Here is a 20,246-nt window from a genome sequence, read left to right on the forward strand (position 1 = left end):
AATGCTGCAGTAGTCCAACCAGCAAAATTCGTAAAGATTCCAGGTAATCCTTCAGCGACAGGATCAGAATGCCGTTGGAGGGTCGGGCATAATCAGACAAAGAGGGAACAAATCACCAGAGCAGTAGGGGCAGTTATATTGCATCAAAATAGCGAAGCATTCAATGCTCGTAGTTCATTTCATTGATCGTACGTAGGTATCATTAACCTCCTCGAGTCTCGCTCTCCTTCCTTTCCGTGCCATTCCTTTCAATATTGTTACAAGCAGCATATTTATTGCTGGTTCTTCTCAACGCCCTCACGGCCGACGTTGCTCAGGTCGACCTCCTCGCCCTTGGTAGCGGGCTCACGGAGACCAGACTGAGCGGCGGCATCGGTGCCGATAGGGCCTTCCACCTTGCCGGAACCGACGTTGACGTTACGGGCATCAGCAGACTGCCAGTCAGAGGCAGTGGGGGGCTGGTCAGGAAGAGGAAGGTTGGCCTGGGTCTCGGCGATCTTCTGGTCCTTGGATTGAGTCATCTTGATTGGTTTTCTGGATGATAGGTTAGAAATTTGACCGTGATGAAGTAGAATCTTGGATAGCTTACTGGTTTGGAGGTTGTAGTTGTGGTTGTGTAGAAGTCTTATGATGATGTTGTTTGAAAGTTGATGAAGTTGGTGATGATGATGATGATGAATGAAGACTGACTGCTTCCCAAAGGCCTTTTAATATCTCTTCTCGGCGCCCAGACAGCAAACCTTTTCTCCATAATTCACACTTCTTCCCCTCCAAACAAACACCGAAATTGACATCACGATGGCTCTTTACTAACGTGACGTCAGTGACTCACTGACGTCACAACAACCTCACCCGTACGTAAAGGTCCGGGCTATTCCCCACAACAACCATCATCTCTCACGTTCCACGATGTTTCTGACAGATTCTGTACCACAATTCTTACTCGGATCACACTAAATCAGATCGCGGATCGACCCGTTTCACAGTAAAGAGGAGTCCTACAAGGGTTTCGACCAAGGCTATCGCCAGGTACCAAGTCAGTGCCTTGGTTGAGGCTGACTCGAGGCGGGGAGCACGCGACTATCGACATATCGACTCTGACCAAGGCAATCAAGCATTCAATGGGGTCTCGGTCACAAAAAAAGAACGTGCTTTCTACAGTACTAGGGTAGATCTCATAAAGACCAGCCAGCCAGGTACATACATACATGTACAGCCGAACCAAAACCGAGCCCGGCGCCCAAAACGCCTCCAATGCGCTCACAAGCAATATCAACATCCAACCCGTCGTGACGTCTCAACCCCGCTATCTCAGACGTGGTCTCCGACCTTTCACCGTTACGCTTCTGTAGTCCCTCACGCTACTCGTCGATCTGTCTCCGCAGACGTTGGCTTCTCCCCTGCATCTGGGTTGAGATAATCCGCATCTTCAGCAGCTTCGTATTCGCCAATCAAGTCTGCTACCACTTGCCGTGCCTCGTCGAACTCGTTGAGATTCTCGGAGAAGGGTGCTGTCTTCTTGTATCCTTCCATGAAAGCGTTGCGCTTGCGCATACCGTCGTATTGTCTTAGAATTCTCTTGAAAAGCTGCACGTGAATGTGTTAGTATGTGCACAGAATGTAGTGTACTACAAGGGAAGCCATTGCATACCGTTGCGATGCTCGTGTGGTTGGCAAGCATAAGACCGCTTACACGGTGACTCATGGGGATGTATGGACTTCTCTTCGTCAAAGCGACTTGGATACTTGCAGGTCCCCAAGGGATAAACGTAGCCAGACGTCGTTCTCGAATACGAAGCAGACTCTTGTGAACATCCGTTGGATCAACCTCACCCTGAATGACATTGAGAATGGAGATGTAACAACTCTTCTTGCCAGGAACTGTTGACACCATGCGGTTCTTAGGCTGGAGCAGCCGTCGCATCACATCAAGCACTGTCGTTTTGCGGACCGTCTTGGCTTGCTCGACCTGATCACCAGTAAATGGCGTGTAGGCAGTCATAAGGAAATGGCATCTAGGAGTTGGGATCAGAGATGCTAGAATGCTGACAAGATCGTTGTGCATGTAACCGGGATATCGTAGAGTTGTTGTACTGGCTGACATGACAGTGGCGACCTGATAGTTGTCAGTTATGCCCCATCGTCTAAACAAATAGAAATTCGTCTTCTCTTGCATCTGATACTCGAGAACCCGGATAATACCACGACGACTCACCAGTTGATTTGTTTGTTGAAAAGATGGCTCCTGAACATGTAGCCTGTCAGCAGCAATATGTGACAGAGCACCGTTATCTAGAACGACGACTGAATCGGCATTTTGAACCAATCTTCGCATAGAAAGGATACTGTTATAAGGATGCACGACGACATCGCCTGCATTTGTCGTGTCCGGGAAGACTGAGTATGTCTGTATGATCTTTTTAGGGAATCGGTCATTGAGCCTCTCAAGAAGGAATGAACCAAGACCCGAACCTGTTCCGCCGGCAATTGAGTGAAGCATCATGAAGCCCTGGCACACTTAGAGTCAGTAAACGATTTCCACACAAATCAGAAATAGCTCACCTCGAGAGAGTCACTACCATCAGCCTCCCGGTCAATCATCTCCATGATGTCCTCATACACCGCCTCGCCACTCTGGTAACCATCGCCCCAGTTGTTGGCAGCACCGACACCATCTTTACCAACGTAGAAGTTCTCGGGGTTGTAAATATTTCTGTAAGGCCCTGTCTGGATACCGTTGATGACCTGCAAAAGCTGCTTAGCATTCGACCGCCTTCTCACTGTTTAGAGAGGCGCACCCTAGGTTCCAGATCTATCAGGATTGCTCGAGGAATATATCGTGTATCGTCACTCTGGTAGTAGAACACATCTTTTCGATCGCCGCCCTCGGTCGCAAAGTCTTCGAGGTTTCCGTCTTGGCTAATACCATGTTCCTGGCAAAGTTGCTGCCAGAACTGGCTTCCAACTATAGGTGGGAGGAGAGTCAGCCACGGCCAATGTTTGTATGTATATCGGATTGAGTAGAGAGCCAGAAAGGAAGGCCATGGGCACACCGCAGACGTAGATACATGCGGTGTGTGGTTTACAGGGACGGTAGCGGGGGAGATAGAACTGACTGCTGTTGCCGCACTGTCCGGCTTGGATCGTGATAATTTCCCTGTAGATTGCAAATAAGCTTCCGAATTGAATCTGTTTCCTGTAGAGAAGATTAAATTACCTGGGCATATTGTCAAGGGCCGATCAGCGACTGAGAAGTTGTTGTTTTAGGGCCGAATCTTTTTTTGTTCATGCACCGTCTTGGGGAGCTGACGCGACGCGTGCCGCACCTTAGCTGCCCTGAGCTTCCCGGCTTTACTGGCCCCCGCCCCCGCGTTTGCGTTACACATGAGCCTCCCATCTTCAGCCTGCAGGTGCAAGCTTCTCCTGACATTGCGAAGCAGTGTTTGAAGATGGAAAGAGACAGGGTTTCTACCTGGGTACAAAGGTAAATATACCAGTTGCACCTGCCCGCACTCAACGGTACCTCAGTTACTGGATTGGGGGATTAGGTAGTAGGTACCAGTATGAGTATGAATATAGGTATGGGCAGGTAGCGACCAAGTTTATCTAGGTGCTGTATAACTTCTTTACATTGTCTGGCTACCGAGTAAGAGTTTGAGCCGACTCACATAGTGTCGCCTGTTGTATTATAACAGTTTAGATTCTTACGCATTTACTCAAACCTGAAATGTCGAGTGTTCCCAGGTGAGGATCAGTCCTATCGCATCGCAGGAAAAGTTCCAAGTGCCCAGCAAATAGTTTTCAAAATCATTGTGCCAAAAAGCAACTTTTATTGTATTCCATATAATGGTCAAGTCAATCTTTGCCTGCTTGAGCTCCTCCCACGATGTTCTAAAAGATGAACCCACCCGGCGGGAAAAAAAAAGTATAAACCTCGAATGCTTAACAACGCCGGCAATGCTGCTCCTTGAACCTTACCTTTCTACACAAGCACATTATGGTATGCTTCTAATATACTGCCCCCAAGTTCCCATCCGCATTACTTCTTATTATGGACCTTGTTTTTCTCCAATGCCTCTGCAAGCTCCTTAGCCATATCCGCGGTCTTAACCTGAATCATCCATGTCTCAAGTCCATCTCCCTTCTCATTCGATGTAGTCATTTTGACATACTTCTTGTCGGCCGTGTATGACATATCGGCCAAAACAGCTCGGTTCATGGCGATATGTCCACGAGGCTCTGCTCGCAACAGAAGACGTACAACATTAGTCTCCTTATGCTTGAGCAATCGAAGAGCGCCCACACCCTGTGTAGACCATGGACTCTGAGACTTGGGCTTCTTGTCGTCCGACTTCTCGCTGGCCGGCACAAACTTCAACACCTTTGCTCGTACATCGTGCATAACATCTTCATCCTGCTCCAGGTTCTCGGCCAAGTTAACCTGCTCGTGCTTCTCGCCTTCTTCATCGCCTCCGGCGGTTCCTCCGGCCTGGGTGGATGGTTCCGGGGTCCCGGCAGCTGGTGTAGTCGCCAGGCTAGAGCCTCCCCCAAGACTGAACGGTGTGTCTACACCCGTCGCTTTAGTGGGGCGATTTTCCGATGTGGAAAAGGAGACTTACTGGTCCCAGTGGTAGAACCACCAGCAGGCGGTTGAAGGTTGCTGTTGCCAAAGGCCGGAGCAGACTGATTGGATCCAAATGTCGGTGTCGAGTTTTGTGCTGGTGAGGCTCCGGTGAAGCTGAATCCTGGTGCCCCAGAAGATCCAGATGCGCCTCCGAAAGCGGGAGTATTGTTTGCTCCAAAGGCTGGTGCGGCTGTGTTGTTGCTGCCACCGCCAAATTGGAAAGGCGAGGAACCTCCGGAGGGGGCCGCAGATGCTCCAAAGTTGAACATGCCTCCAGATGATGGGGCAGCACCCGAGTCGCCTCCATTGTTACCAGACGAGAAGGGGTTATTGAACGAAGAAGAAGCCGAGTTACCTCCAAACTGGAATCCGAAACTTCCGGATGCAGAGGAGTTTGAGTCGAAAGACGCGCCTGCGTTGTTAGCAGCAGGAGTCGTAGAAGCACCGCCAAACAAAGGTGTGGAAGTGCCTGAAGCACCACCACCAAATGAAGGGGGAGCAGCAGGGGTGGTTGAAGCGCCGAAGCTGAAGATGGGTGCGGACGCGCCGGATGCAGTTCCTCCGTTAATGTTGAACGCTCTCTTAGCCGGCGACGGCTCATCCTGCTTCATGGGACTACCATCAAGCCCGGCTGCTCCAGAAGGCTTAGGAGATTGGGGCGCACCAAACAGAGGCTTTGCAGCACCGTTAAGCTTATCAGCACCATTGGAGGCCGCTCCAAAACTGAAGATAGGGGCTGCTGCGGGCTTGTCTGCTGCAGGAGCATCCTTCTTGGCCGCGGTTGCATCGCCAGAGCTAGGAGCACCGAACAAAGGCGCAGCAGTAGGTGTTGAAGCATTTCCAAACAGATTGCTGGTGGTGCTTGTGGGCTTTGCACCAAACAAGGAGGTGGTAGTCGTCGACTCGCCGCTTGTCGCTGAGGTACTAGGGGCACCGAACAGCGATGTCTTGGGCGCTTCGGTAGTAGCTGGCTTTTCATCCCCAGAGGGCTTGGCTCCAAACAACGTTGATGATTGCATTGCAGGCCCGCTGGACGCAGCAGGCTTGCTTACAGCACCAAAGATATTGGTAGTGGGCGCAGTTGTTGCTTTCTCGTCTGGCTTAGCTCCAAACAGGTTGGTGACAGGCTTAGCCGGCTCCGACGTCTTAGCAGGCTCAGTAGCAGGCTTGGAGAAAAGGGACCCAAAGCTCGGCTGGGCAGCAGGTGTCTTGGACTCAAACATGGACTTCTTGGGAGCTTCATCATTCTCCTTGTCGGATTCATCGCCTCCAGTCTTGTCGGCTTGGTCCGATGAGGGCGTTGATGCCTTCTCGGCAGGCTTGGCGGCACCGAACAGGTTAGATGTAGTGGTGGGCTTGTTGGCAAACAAAGAGCTTGTTGGCGCTGTAGTAGCCTTTCCAAAGAGAGAACCAGCCTGGCCTGTAGAGGCAGGGGCAGATGGAGCAAACTTGATGGGAGTAGTGCTAGGGTTCCAGGTTTGGTCGACAGGCTTCGTGGCAGGCTTCTCAGCTGCTGCCTCAACCTTATCGTCAGCACGGATGGGCTGTCCGTCGGTATCCTTTGTAACGCGGTCAAACAGACTTCGACCAGGAGTGCTTTCCCTAGTACCAGGAGCACTAGACCCAGCAGCCAGGCCACTCGCAGGAATAGTCTTTTGGCCAAACAGACCATTGCCAGCCTGAGAAGCCGTGTCGGCGCCGCTAGCTGCTGCGCTTGGCTCGTCACCCTGGCTATCATCCTCAGCGTCGGAGTCAGCCTCGCTCTCGGCATCAGCATCAACACCGCTATTCTTGGCTGAGCTTGCATCAGAAAGGTAACCAAAGATGTTGCCACCAGAAGCACCAGCAGCGCTGGTAGGCTTAGGGTTCTGGAAAATGCTGCGAGCAAGAGAGCTACTGGAGCCATTGGTTTTGTTGAAAGCAAAGGGGTTTGGCTTGGCAGCAGCGTTGTCGTCGGCAAACTTAGTTGAAGGCTTTAAGGGAGAGCCGACAGGGGTCGTAGATGATTTGTTGGCAATCTTCTCAAAAAGTGACTTGGCAGCAGATGCAGTTCCCTTTTGCATCTTGGATGGTTGGCTATCGCCTTCATCACTGACCGACGACCGTCGCTTATTCTTGCCCAGGGTAGATGCAGGAACAGGGACAGGAGTTGGCGCCGGCGCTTGTTGCTCCTGGACATTCTCTTCAGGCTCGGGAGCGCGTCGCTTGTTATTGTTAGAAACGCCGTTCATCTCGGTGTCCTTGGTCATCTCTTCATCCGCCTTGCGCTTCTTGGGTGCAGTGACCTTGGTAGGAGTGGGCTCGTCGTTCTCATCCTCTGGCTCAGGAAGACCATGCTCACGACGCCATCTCTTGAGAACATCCTTTGAGGGCTTGACATTTTGAAATTCGTAGAGGCCATATCGCAAAAGAATGATGCTCCTGCTCTTCTCAAACTCCTTTGCAAAGTTGATGACATTAAGCTTCCAATCCTTGTTGGAGAAGATCTCGTTGGCTGCGTATTTGAGTCGTCGAAGATCGAGGATACAGAAGAATTGCCGTCGCTGCTCATCGTCAAACTCGGGAGGGCAGAGATGCGAGAGGAATTGGTCGGCGTAGATAGAGCCCTTGTTGTTCCAGTCTTGGGGAATCTTCCTCGTAAGAACCTCTCCGGACAACTCAGGATCGGGATCCTCTATACGCATATGGAAAAGATCTTTGGAAGTAGTCTTGGCTGCCATGCCCCGAGGGGTAGCCTGTGCGGTCGACTCTCGAATGACACGGTTCGGCTCGGGGGTAGCGCCGGGAGCGAACACCTTCTTTGGGGTGCTTTGAGGAATGCTTGGAGAAAAAGGAGTGACGGAAGGACTGTCGGATGTTGTAGAGGCCCGGAAGATATTGCGGGCAGTGGAGATTGATCGGTTGAGACTGCTTGCAGGCTGGTCGTCGCGAGGCACCAAGGACCTTCGCGACGGCGCACTCTGAGGAACTCCAAGACGACTGTTTCTTAACGGCGTTGAGACGTAGCCGCGCTTGGCAAAAGGTAGCGCAGGACGAGGACGAGGCGTGCTTTTGCCAGCCTCAGCGAGCTCATTGTCGCCGGGGATAGAAAATGTAACCATCTTGCGCGATGGTGGATGAAAGGAGGTAGACGGAAAAGTCTGTAGAGGGTGGGTGTGATGATGAACCACGATGGGAGGCCAAGGCCAGAAGGTCGCGTTTTTTTTATTTAATTTAAAACTCGACGACGTGCGCGAGGACAGGCAGGTGACGTGACCTGGGACAAGAAAAGGGAATATAAACAAAGGACAGATGTGAAAATTGATGAGAAACAATCCAGATGCAGCTAGAAAAGCTGTTCTTGTCGATAAGCGATGCGGCGTTGATGGCAGCGCAGTCGCATAGGTTAATAAGCCCGGGGTCGCCCTGGGAAACCGTCACGAAAATATGAGAAGAGTTGTACGAGAGGGCGACGGATGTTTTGACCGTGCTTTGAGCTGGGGGGGCGACTGCTAATGAGCTGCTGCTGACCCTCTTTCAAAAAATAATTGTGGACCCACCCAACTTCCTTAACTGTTCACAGTACGTAGGGTACTAAGGAGGTGGACTACCATATGGAAGGAACGATGCTACTTGTAAAGGTGGTAGGTCCCGTCTTTGCCAGGCCACAAGGTCCCTCACCATAGATTCTCAGGCACCAAAAAACCGGTTGCAACCATTTCCACTTCCACTTTGACCAGAACAAGACATCATATGCTGCATCTCAGTGGAGGTCGGCGGCATGCACGCCCCGTGACTGGTCTACATCATGGATTTCTTTGCAGGTACAAAGGGACCGTGAATTAAGCCCGACCATGATGAAGGATGATGAAGGATGATGAATGTCTGGTATGCAAATGAACACTTCCTCCGATGCGTGACATACTAAAAGTAGCTATTGTCGTCGTCTGGTTTACTCATTCCGGTGAAACCGCTTCACTTGTTCTCGAAGCTGATGGCGTATCAGCGTTGGGCCTCAAGCCTGAGACTGCGAACGTTGTGACTGCGCATGCACGCCTTACATGTACTTCACAAATGATCCAACAACCATACGCACACGCACACTTCACGACCAGCATAAATATACAGTACTCAAAAAATCAAGTTCCATTGTTTCCTTCCTTATTGACTAGTCCTTGCTACAAAAAGAGCGTGGGCCCCTACGGACCAATTTCGAATCGAAGATCCGTAAATAACTGGCTATGACAGCTGAGTTGTTGTATGGTTTGGTTTTGTAGATCTTGTCGTCGCTGATGACGGACAGACAGAAGAAAGAAGAAATAATACATAGTGTAAAGAGGGGAACTCGACACATAGTTGACCAAAAACAAAAATATCAGATCCGTTAACCGTTAACCGTTAACCCCGTATCCTTCCCAATAAAAAAAAAGTCAAATTCGCGCCTACTTGGTGTCAAGTTTCTTCTTTTGCTCCATGAGATACTCTTCGTCGGAAGCATCTAGGATGTCGTACTCCTCATCCGTCATGAAACCACCTTCAGAGCAGTCCCACTCATCATCGATGCTGTCGGACTCCTTAGGCTCAACAACAGGGACAGGGTCAACGGCCTCGTGAATGCTGGCCACAGGTGACTCCTTCTCCAGCTTGGGGAAAATCATCTGGCTCGAGGCTTGGCTTTCATCTTCCTGCTGGGGCTCATCGACCGGTGTAGTCTCCTTCTTGATCTCAGGCTTGGGTTCCTCCTTAACAACACGAACGTTCACGTCGCACCACAGTCGGTGACCGAACTTCTCGCCGGTGGGAGTGGTAAGGCGCCAGTAAGAAATGACCTTACCAGGGCGAGCGGGTGTTCGAAGTAGAACAGTGAAGGGGAATTCTTGACCAGGCCCAAGAGGAGCATAGCAGACTGTAGACTCAGAAGCCGACACAAGCTCAGAGATGCCAGCGGGATGGTTAGAGTCTACATGACCCATGTAGTCGCCACTGACAAACCTGACAGAGCAGCCAGCAGGCCAGTTCTCCTTGCCCTCGTTACGGAGGGTCCATGTCTGCTCGAAAACATGGTTGGGGGGCAGGATAGTACCATCAGGAGTGGTCTCACGAATGAAAACACCCTTCAGTTCAGCCTTAGGGGCTGGGGTAGGCGCTGGAACAGGGGCTTCCTTCTTGATCTCGGGCTCAGGAGTCTCGACAGTCACCTTGGCGGGAGCAGGCTCAGAAGGCTGAACATTAACAATCGTGCGCACAGGGTTGATGGAATTGCTGCGAACAGCAGGCACGGTCTCAGTAGCCTTAAAAGTTGTTTGACGGTCACCCATTTCTGGCATGCGCTGACCATCGGGGGTCTCGCCAGTGCTAGTGACACTGACGGCACGGATGGGAGTCTTGAACTGAATCAAGGGATGGGTCTTGTTGTGAGTGTTACCAGGGCTGGCCTCGCAATTGGCGCAGAAATCTAAGTCGTTGCAGATAGCACATTTGTATCGAATGCCACGGATGTAGCTGGGATAAGCGTTGCTTCCATTGCACAGGGGCCCATCACAGCAGATGCCAACATGGACAGCGGCAGGAGCGCGTGAGCGAACATCGGTGAGAGGCTCGTAGATAGGCGCAAATCGGTGGCCAGGGTGAGTGTGCTTAACAGCCTTGATGCAGTCGGCACAGTAGTCCCAATCAGGGCAATCAAGACACTTATGACGAACACCAAAAATGCTTTGGTCACAGCCGTCACAAATAGCGTGGTGCATGCGGTTGCGGCCAGGGCTCATCTTGACATGAATACGGTCAGGCATCTTAGTGCCCTTTACGGCAGGGGCAAACCCGTGCTTAGGATGGTGGCCATGGGTATCCTTGGCGAAGCATGCCTGGCAAAGATCAAAGTCTTCACAGACGCTACAGTGAAGAAACTCAGCTTCAGGGTGTTCTAGTGCTGTGTTAGCTCGATTTTATTGGCAACGAATCTTCAACGACGTACCTTGCATACAGCAGTTGCATGTTCGCATAATGCCAAGCGGTGCAAAGGGAGGGGGAATCGGCTCAAAGACAGATTTAGGAAGTGGCAATTGCTGAGCCTGGGGCTCAATCTTGGTCTCAATGACGGTTTCAACCTTGACCTCAGGTTTAGGCTTAGGCTTGGGCGCGATCGTCTCAGTTGTACTCTGGACGAGTTGTCCGTCGACGGTCGAACGCTTAATCAACCAGTGGTCGCGGCCATGGCAGGTAATTCCTTGGTCAACGCAAGATGGGCAGAGATCAAAATCTCCGTCATCGCAGGTGGAGCAATGGTAATGAATATTAGGGATGTTATTCTCGCAGCTGTTGCAGGCCACGGAGAAGGTGGTGCCACCAGGGCCCATGATGGGGCCTCTGAAGGGCGAAGGCCTGGGTGGACAGAAAGGGAATTGCTGACTGTCAGAACTGAATGCTAGAGGCGCATAGTGTGAAATTGATGTTTGATCCATCAAGTTAGCAAATCGGTTCTCGAGCTCCTGGCCTCTGGCTTGTGATGCCCCGCAAAGTCGTGCTGCATCGCTAAGGAGAGCAGCATCGTAAGTACGGGAGATAGGGTTGATGCGAACAGGAAGCGTAGTCTCGGGCAGTGTGACATCTGGTACTGGAGTTGGCGCAGGAGCGTCGGTGGCGGGTGCGGGAGCCGAACTGTTCTCCCCCGCGGCATCATCAATTTCTTTAGGGGGCTCGTCTAGACTGACAGGAGCCTCGGCCGATGCAGAAGATTCGGGCTCATCCTCGACAGTGACGGGCTTGGGTACTGTGGGCTTGGCTTGCTCCTTCACGGTGACTCGGATCTTAAGCTTAGACTTCGCCTTGGCGGCGCGGTAAAGCTGCTTGTAGATGGGGATGTTCCCGTGCTCGAGAAGAATAAAGGAAGCCGCAGAGTCTGAGTATCGCTCAAACGCGACATCAGCGTCTGGAGATAGATGCAGAAAATTGCGGATCTGATACCATGTTAGTCATTGACCAAAAAGAACACAGCCATCATCGCCCCGTGAGGGTAATGGTGAGCCCGAGCCCAAACAATAGAAACAGTTTGCTCAACGTACGTTAGATTCGAGGGTTCCTGGAATCATATCTCGAAGCGGCATCTTGGTACGGCGGGTGATGCCCTCGAACATCACCTTTACGGTGATGTTATGATCGAGGGCCGAGGTGTGTGCTGCGGAAGCCATTTTCGCAACGGCCTGATACGGCTGCCTTGAAGAAAAACGATTAAAAACAAGCTCTATTCGTGCCTCGATCCGCGATGGGCGAGGATGATAAAGGGAAGAATGACGATTGGGGATGGTGGAGTCTGGGTCTTACAAGCAGTCTACAGTCCGAGTCTGGGGCGGTGACGACCTGAGTGCTGTTATCGGCGGTCGAGATAAGCAATCGGCGGTGACAGCGCGACCGTCGCCCGTTGTTAATTCTCCTGTGATAACACGCTCTGCGAATGGAAGGAATTAATGCAGGGAAATAAGATGAAATATTGGGTTGGGAAAGAAAGAAGACTTTTTGATGGCGGAAGAGAAGAAAGTTGATGGAGGAGAAGAAAAGAAGATGGATGAGGCGGGAGTAGAAGAAGTAGTAATGCAATAGAAGCTTCTGCTGTACACGGGCTTGAGCTGCCTGTAACCGGGTTGTAGCCTGGGACGCGCTGCACTGCAAGTTCCCTGAGTCCCTCAGGTTACTGTACTGTGAATCCCGCCGACTCCGTGTCACGTCAGGGAGCAGAGGTACTTGATAGCTACAAGACCAGGCCCAGACTCGACTGTGAACGTCGGGCGAAAGTTAAAGTAGCGTGGCTGTATCCGCTGTAACTGAAGAGAACAGCTCCAAGAGGTAACATGTAGCAATTGGATGTACTTGGTGAAGTGAAATCTCCCTACACCAGGTGACGGCCGGGGGATGGTCCGGGCTGGGGCTTGGCATGGGCTGCCTTCGGTACTGAGGGGGGTCGGTCGATCGGGGCACTTTTTCAGTCTTAGCGCGGGACTAGAGTCACCTATCAAGGATGATGTGAGCTCTTGTACTGACAGATGCGCTTCGTCAATGGACGGATGGCGATAAACGCAACCATGGGGCAAAAGGTAAAAGATGCAGGCAATACTGATGATGACGAGGTCTAGCTGAGTCGTACCGTGGTACCGTAGGCATGTACCTGGAGCATTGAGTTTTCTGGTCAAGTCCAGCGTGTTCCATTCATTCATCCAACACAGAGCACTGCAGAAGTTGGATTAATCTACTGCCTGCCTATCTTGTCTCTGACTGTACTGCCACGAGTCTACGTATCTGGGCAAATGGGTGATTTGGCAAACGATGGGTTGATACATAAAAAAGGGTACCCAGATGTAAGGACTTCTGCTTACAGTGTCCTGTGACTTGTGATCATCTCATGGGGTGGAGCAGGCTGTTTTGATCCAGTATAGAGTCTCTATTGGGCGGAAGCAAACCGAGCACGACTAATGTATCGACCAAGTCTACGGATACTGTATCTAACTTTGACACGCTTCAGAGGGTTTCGCCCAGAAGTCAATAAATGGTACAGCAACATGAAGCCTCGTTAATCGGCCGAGAAACACCAGAATATATCGTCCCTTGCCAGTAAATTTACATCATAACAGCCTGGAGCTCACTCAGCATTGTGCTTAGATAGGTACTAGCTACAGCAAACATTCTATCATGGAGGTCAGGTCAGGTCTAGTCTCCATACCATCCACTTGGCTCTTGAAACTCCCCCGGATTGAAAAGAGTGGAGAGTGGATCTTACCTTTCTTCGCCTGTGGAGTGTCGTGGCTTGAAAGTGAAGTGAAGAGGGGCCGAATTCTGCGACTTGACCTACGATAGGACAAGAGCCTCGCCGACGCCCTGTCGAAACTCCAGACGCTATCTGCGGCCAGGTACCACATGACGGCAAACACCCATACGCAACGCGACGCCGCTTTCACCTCACCGATGCCGCCCTCCATTTGCACTATTGGATGTTCCAAAAGGTCACAGACTCAGGGTCGTGGTCACGGCCAAAGCCACGATGGCCCTGGAGACCTAGAAGAGTCCTGGACTTTGAACCATGCTCCCCGCTTTCAAGTCAAGTTGTGCCCGCGTACAGTTTAGATTCAGGTCATGCCATTGGATGTCTAGATATCAGTCGGTCTTCTCTCGGCCTATGTAGATACGTACTGTCCTGTCTTGGTTCAGTATCGCAATGCGAGGGCCATGAGAGAACCACCAACCCGGGTCAATCAAAACACCCAAACCTTCAAGAGAGATCAGCGGCCAAATAAGCTCGGTCAGTCTGTCTTGTTTGCCGGGGTTCTGGACCAAACATGTTATCAGTGCAGTGGCACATCTATCGCCTCCATTGCTGTCTGTCCTAGGCAGAGGGGGTGCATCTGCATCTGGTCTCAGAAAGAGTTCCCGGCCGCGTGCTCCCTGCCGCCTAACGTATTTGTCGCCCTCGCCAATGCCTGGAGAAGGAGTTAACTTCTTCAGATTTGATTCTTCTGTATTTGAAACAGCCAGCATAACCTGGCAGCCTGGTTATGTACTGCCAAAGCGAGCATACGGTGATGGAGAAACATCCCTGCTACTACGTATATACTTGTACTTGCATCTGATCCACCCAAGATTGAACATGAGCTTTGTCTAGGTAGGACTTTGTGCATCAAAGATTTTGGTCAAGGCTTTGACCTGTCCTTGGGATTGATCAGATGTGTGTTTGGTTCTCAACAGTCTTCACAGGGTTCCTCGAACGGTCCATTGGATTTCCTCTTGTCTCCCCCGCCTCTCCAAACCATGGCCGTCTTACGCAGATCTCGGAGACCAAGCTAAGTGAGAGCTCCATGCAGCTTACATAGCTACGCGGTAGCATATTATATCCTGCTGGCCGGGTACAGTACAGTAAACACGTGAGACTCGTATAAACGATCTCTTCTGCGATGTACATACTTAGCACCGGGGAACCTCCCCGTTCGAAGAAGCTTGCCAAGCTACAGCACTTACCAAGATGCAACGAGACAGAAGCTGCACTAGCTACCTATGCATCCATTGCTAACTCGTGACTTCATTTCTCCATCTTTGTCCCCGCGTTTCGTCTAGTTATTTCCACTCCATCTCCGCACGCCATGCCCCAAACGCTAATTCACTTCGTCAATCCTCATGGGGCACATATTATCAAATAACATGCGTTGCTATTGGGAAGCTTAAAGGGCTGGCACTGGTTCTCTGGTGGTCCCATCTACGAATTGGCCCCAGTCAACATCGGCTCTTCAGCTGGCAAAGCAAACGTAACAGTCTGAGGCACTTGGAGTTCTCGCTGACTCAGGAAGTAGCTAGAAATTTGGGGAAACCAAGAAGCGGACGGGTAGTAGCGAAACCGACATCTTGACGATCGATCATGTCACTCATCTTGAATACCCAGATATGCTCACAAGAGCAGCATATCATGGCTTTCACTGTTGTTAAACAATTATATGGATTCATCAGGACTACCCGTACGCGGAAACAGGTATAATATATGCCCCAGACACCAAGCGCCATTGCCATGAAAGAACAACACCCTCGACTATCCAGAACAGAATACGGAAATTTTGGAGGATAAAATAGATGGATTGCTAAGGCAGAAATAAGAACCCGTAGCAATTCAACGTCCTTTCAGCTTCCACTTCTCGTCAACCCCATTCCCAATAATCCTGACCAAGGAAAACTCCGCCTCCATCCGATGATAAAAGATACCAACCAGTCAGGATACTCCTGTCCACTAAACTCCCTTCTGCTAATCCATCCCAGGTAATGATGTCGAGTTCGTAGTTATAGAAGATAAGAATGCATCCACCTAACCATCCAAGTGCAAATTAAACCATTCCTAAAAGGCATAAGTAGCCCGACCAAGAATGGATTCACATCAAAGGGTAATTTTCATCCTCCCTTTCTCCCTTATTTGCCCGTAGGGGGCTTTTGTGTTTTTTTTTAGGTATAAAGTCGTAATTGTAGCTATTAAATCGGATAGGAGTAGAAGGCATTGGGGTAAGTGAAAGTGGTATAATCAGACATGTCCCAATTCTACTGAGGATAGTAGACCATGCCGGATGCTTGTTGGGGGTAGTAAAAACCATCCGGGCTGGGTGTGACCATGCCGCCCATGCCCATCACACTAGGCTGGTAGCTCTGAGGCGCAGAGTATGCAGAATAGTTGTTAACAGGGGGCAACTGGGAGGCGTCGTAGTAGTAGACCATTCCGTTCACCTCTTGAGCTACCAAATTGGAACCTGGTGGAGGTGGTCCATTGCTGGGCATAACAGGCTGCTCTGGCTGGTTCTGGGGAGTGAAACTGCCAGGAGGGCCTGACTGGCCGGGCACGAAAGCAGGTCCTGCACTTGCCGGTCCCATACCAGGGTTATTGTAGTTAGGCGGGTAATAGTATCCTTGCTGAGGCTGCGCCTGGTAAGGCTGTTGATTGTAAAAGGACTGCTGGCCATAGGTATTGGGCTGAAATGGTGCAGCATGAATGGCTCTTTCCGGAATTTGAGAGAGTGGTGTCCCAGTAGAGTGCTGGGACGGGTATGATGGCTGACGTGCATGTGACTCCTGGGATAGGCCATTGGCCATCTGAATAGGCACTTGCTGATGAAAAGCTTGCTGATAAGCTTGAGGACCTTGTGTCAAGGTTGGAGACTCGATATCGGCAACAGATATGTTCTTCTGAGGACGGGGTTGATGCATGGGCAGCGCCGATGTGGGCCGGTTCTCCTGGAAAGCAGGTTTCTGTGGGAGGGGGAACGTCTGAGGGGGAGGCAGATCGTTAATCGATGCATCTGGGACTGGGGGTCTCTCGACCGCATAAGCAGGATCGACTGGCCCATAACCGGGACCTGGTGGAGCCATAGGAGGAGCCATAGGAGGAGCCATTGCGTTCAAAGGCATATCCGGTCGAGGAGCAGGAGGCAGTCGAACAACAGGCCGGGCATTCTCGACCGGGATCGGTGGTCGTGAGATGACAGAACCTGTGGGAGAGAACATATAATCACGATCCACGATAGAAGACCGTCTGCTCATAGCCACGCTAGGCGAATAAACGCTTCCGTAATAACTGCCACCGAATACACTTGTTCGTCTCGAGAAACCGCCCATAGAGCCAAAACCAGGACGAGGCTTTCCTCGCATACGCTGCTGATTAGGTCGCATTGCCCTGGGTATGAAGATGAAGGACCTATCAGCAGCGGGATAGATATATCGAGGATTGTTGTCGGGGAGCGAAATACGGACAGGCTTGTCCCTACGCAGAGGTGGTCGGTGGTCGGGCAGTTTGGTGTATTGCTTTACAGCAAGACGTGGAATAATGACGGGAGCCTTCATATCGGGAAGGGATACCCGAACCTGGGCGTTGCCAATGTGTTTCTCGGTGGATAGAGTCCGGTTGATGGGCGTGGGGTTTGGATCACAAGTTGGGATGAAACCATTTCCGTTGGCAGGACCCTCCTCCTCTGTCATATGACGGGGTCGTACTGGCAGCGGTGGTTCTACAACCGTTTCGTGCATGTCATGTGTCCATGGAGAATTGGTCGTAGGATCTCCCGGTTGGTGCAATTGACTGGGAAAATTAGCATATAGAAGTAAAAGAGTTGGCGAATAACGACTTACTTGATAGGAGCAAACGGCCCCCCAATGCCACCACGGCCGCCTCTACCTCTTCCTCTTCCAAAAGGACGAAAGCCATTTGCTGCAGGGCCAGCGTGTCTGTGGTCATGCATGAAAAAGGCGCCTCGGTTGGGGACAAAGGCTGGATCCTCGTCCCTCTTTTTCTTGTAGTCCTCATGCTCTTGCCGACGTCGATTCCCAGGAGCAGCAGGTGCTCTAGCGGAGGCAGAGCTGACAACTATAGGAGCAGCGGGGGATTTGCTAGGCGATGGAGCAACGACTTCATCAAAGTGCATCTCCTGGACGGGAGGTGCCTCATCTGCAATGGACAAGCCATGAAGCATTATATCCGTGTCCGTCACAGGCTTGCCATTCTGGCCGGAGCCGGAGCCGGGCACCGACTTGTGGCCGTGGCCAGCGTGCTTAGTAGCGCCATTGACCTTCCTTCTCGCATTCGGGGACGTGGGGGAGGCTTCGTCAATGTTGCTTGTATCGCTATCGTCAGCGGGATCGTTGTCGTCGGTTAAAGATCCGTCGGTGATTGAGTCGTCATCGAGGTCGAGGCCCTCCAGGCCACCCTCGTCTTCACCCTCGTCCTCAACACGGCGACGTTGGCCGATAAGCTTTCTACGGCGAGGGGCAGCAGAAGCCATGATTGCGCAGCAGTTAAAAAGACGTAGGGACCGACAGAGGGGGCTTCGGAGACTCGATAGCTGAGATGCGACGGGGTTTGCAGGTCATACGGCGGCGGAGGCCGGAGAAGGAAAGCGATGGAATCGATGAGATGACGAAACGACGGGTAGTTGGAGTGCCGATGGGAGCCAGGACCGGCCGGCGGTAAATGACGGAAACGAGCCAAAAAGACAAATAATCAATGGAAGTATATCGTGAAGTCAAAAGTGTAACCAACAAACAGCCGCTAGACGAGGAAATCGATCGAAACAAGAGGGGGAAAGGGGAAGAAGAAGGCTCGTTGTCAGCTCTCAGCCGCGAATAGGTGCAGTTGCAAAAAAACTGCAACACTGGCCCAGTTGGAGAACAAGGCGAGGAAGGCGAGGAACTTGAAGCCTGGCGAGGAGGAGGAGGCGGCTTGTGGAGATGGAGGAGGGAGGAAGAGGGAGAGGAGAGGAAAAGAGAAGTGGGAAGAGGAAGTGGAAATTTAGAAGATGAGATGGGTAGGTATGGATAACCTAAATGGTGGTGTCGTGGTGATGGTTTCGGGTCCTGTCCAAGAGAAGATTTGCTAGGTAAGCTCTCTGGGCTTGACTCTACGAAAGTCTACTAAGGTACTTGCACGCACCTGCTACTGCTGCTGTAAATCGGATCGCCAGAAAGCTGCTGGGTCCCCGGCCGATGAGGCCCAGCCCCATGTGCGTTGGATGGGATGGATATGGATGGATGTTACTGAGCTTGGGTGGGCATACAAAAGCCGAAGTACCACATGCGCAGATATGTGGTGCGCAGTGACTTGTCAAACAGAGCCTGTTTCCAGAAACCCCACCAACAGCTAGCAGTCCAGGCCAGAAACATTGAGGTGAGGTGAGCTGCCTAGTAGTAGTAGTACCTATGGCTGCCCAGACAGACTGATCCAATGGATGGTTCTCCACTGTCGACTCCAATGGATGCTAACAATAAATTGTCCATCCAACGCCGATGAGCTTGATTCACATCACCCCAGCACCAGCTCAACTAACTTAGTTGCATCCGAAATCCCAAGGGAAACCGACTGAATGCAGCTTCTGCCCATTCCGACCTCAATGTCGACACTTGGGTTGCGCTGCGCGACACACCAAAAAGATCACCACCACTACAGCACCAACACACTGCTTCAGTTCTGTTGCCCTGTCTTGCTTGTCCCGCTTTATTAACGACTGGTCAAGCGAGGCTCAACGCATTGCGCGACTCACGACACGAACCTACTGATGCACCACACAGAACCATAAACAAGCATGGATAACTAACGTATGATGACTGTGAATGTGCATACACGTACCGTGACCGATTAGCCTCCTATAATTACAGTTCAATGCATTACGATTCTGTATTATTTGACCTTTACTGGCCACATTGCCTCATGGATGCTTAGTAGGTGCTATCTACGATGCCCCACGCAAGCTCTCCAAATTCTGCCAGGTTGAAAATAGTTCTACGTCAGCAACCTTCTACACGTCTCTATTACCGTGCTACATCGAGTATCGTCGTTAGTCAAGCTTGAGTTCATACATCGTTCAGCCTTGAAAAGTTGTAGGATACTCCCGGATAAGCCTAGCTACTAGATGTCTGAATTACGACCTCTTTGGATGCGTCTTCAGTCTATAGGGTATGTAATATCTTGCTATCGGTAAATATAGCATACATGCATGCTGTACGCCGAACTGGGATGGCTACTGATTCTGCGGTGTAAGGTTTAGGAAGCAAGCAAATGAAAGAATAGTTCAAGCCAATGCTCCCCAGGGTAGGCAAGTTCACGGAGGGTGCCTTTTAAACAAAACGGTACAAGACAATATATACAGTTCTTGGACTATAAGTAGATCCCGACGCCTTGTAAAATGTAACTACCTCTAGGTACCTACCTAATGTATACATGTATTAGTGTACAAGTCAAGATTCAATCGCTGCGAACTGTATATTGCCGTCCGTGTTGATCTTCCAGCGTATGCAGTCCTGGCCGCAACCAAGCTTTCATCGCACAGAATTCTTATTCAAGAATTCTCCTATCAAAGAGACGAATAACAACAAACATCTCTTTTAGGTTCTCAAACATACAGTGGCATTGAAGTCTTACGTGTTGACATAACTTCTCAGTCTATTAAACAAAGTCAACATGCAAGCCTTCAGTCTCTCTCCTCATAAACATAAGAGAAAAGAGTGACTTAACGGGGTTCTTTAGATATGTCGATGTGCTTCAAATGAATAGCATTCGAGATCACGAAGTAGTGCCTCCGAACACGAGAGTTATGATCGCATGTGTATGTACAGGCAATGCTTCACCTGGGTGGCAATAGCCTTG

At 50.9% G+C, this 20,246-nt stretch overlaps 4 protein-coding genes across 4 annotated transcripts; all 4 read right to left on the reverse strand.

The window, feature by feature from the left end:
* Positions 1 to 272: 272 nt before the first annotated feature.
* Positions 273 to 521, reverse strand: FIESC28_02416 (uncharacterized protein; the record flags this gene model as incomplete). Its single annotated transcript, XM_031156565.1, has 1 exon — positions 273 to 521. One exon carries the CDS (start codon positions 519 to 521, stop codon positions 273 to 275), a length of 249 nt encoding a protein of 82 aa, XP_031019346.1.
* Positions 522 to 1,356: 835 nt separating this feature from the next.
* FIESC28_02417 (uncharacterized protein) lies at positions 1,357 to 7,725 on the reverse strand (the record flags this gene model as incomplete). Its single annotated transcript, XM_031156566.1, has 10 exons — positions 1,357 to 1,587; positions 1,652 to 2,116; positions 2,216 to 2,509; positions 2,563 to 2,745; positions 2,799 to 3,157; positions 3,218 to 3,247; positions 3,669 to 3,678; positions 3,979 to 3,982; positions 4,044 to 4,566; positions 4,620 to 7,725. The coding sequence occupies 10 exons, from the start codon at positions 7,723 to 7,725 to the stop codon at positions 1,357 to 1,359; spliced, it is 5,205 nt and encodes a 1,734-aa protein (XP_031019347.1).
* Positions 7,726 to 9,045: 1,320 nt separating this feature from the next.
* FIESC28_02418 (uncharacterized protein) lies at positions 9,046 to 11,790 on the reverse strand (the record flags this gene model as incomplete). Its single annotated transcript, XM_031156567.1, has 3 exons — positions 9,046 to 10,526; positions 10,578 to 11,559; positions 11,665 to 11,790. 3 exons carry the CDS (start codon positions 11,788 to 11,790, stop codon positions 9,046 to 9,048), a joined length of 2,589 nt encoding a protein of 862 aa, XP_031019348.1.
* Positions 11,791 to 15,661: 3,871 nt separating this feature from the next.
* Positions 15,662 to 17,889, reverse strand: FIESC28_02419 (uncharacterized protein; the record flags this gene model as incomplete). The annotated part of the gene is made up of 2 exons (XM_031156568.1): positions 15,662 to 17,189; positions 17,240 to 17,889. 2 exons carry the CDS (start codon positions 17,887 to 17,889, stop codon positions 15,662 to 15,664), a joined length of 2,178 nt encoding a protein of 725 aa, XP_031019349.1.
* Positions 17,890 to 20,246: the final 2,357 nt, after the last annotated feature.

The sequence above is a fragment of the Fusarium coffeatum genome (assembly GCF_003316985.1).
Source record: "Fusarium coffeatum strain FIESC_28 chromosome Unknown BRIP53273_contig_53, whole genome shotgun sequence".
NCBI classification, from domain to species: domain Eukaryota; kingdom Fungi; phylum Ascomycota; class Sordariomycetes; order Hypocreales; family Nectriaceae; genus Fusarium; species Fusarium coffeatum.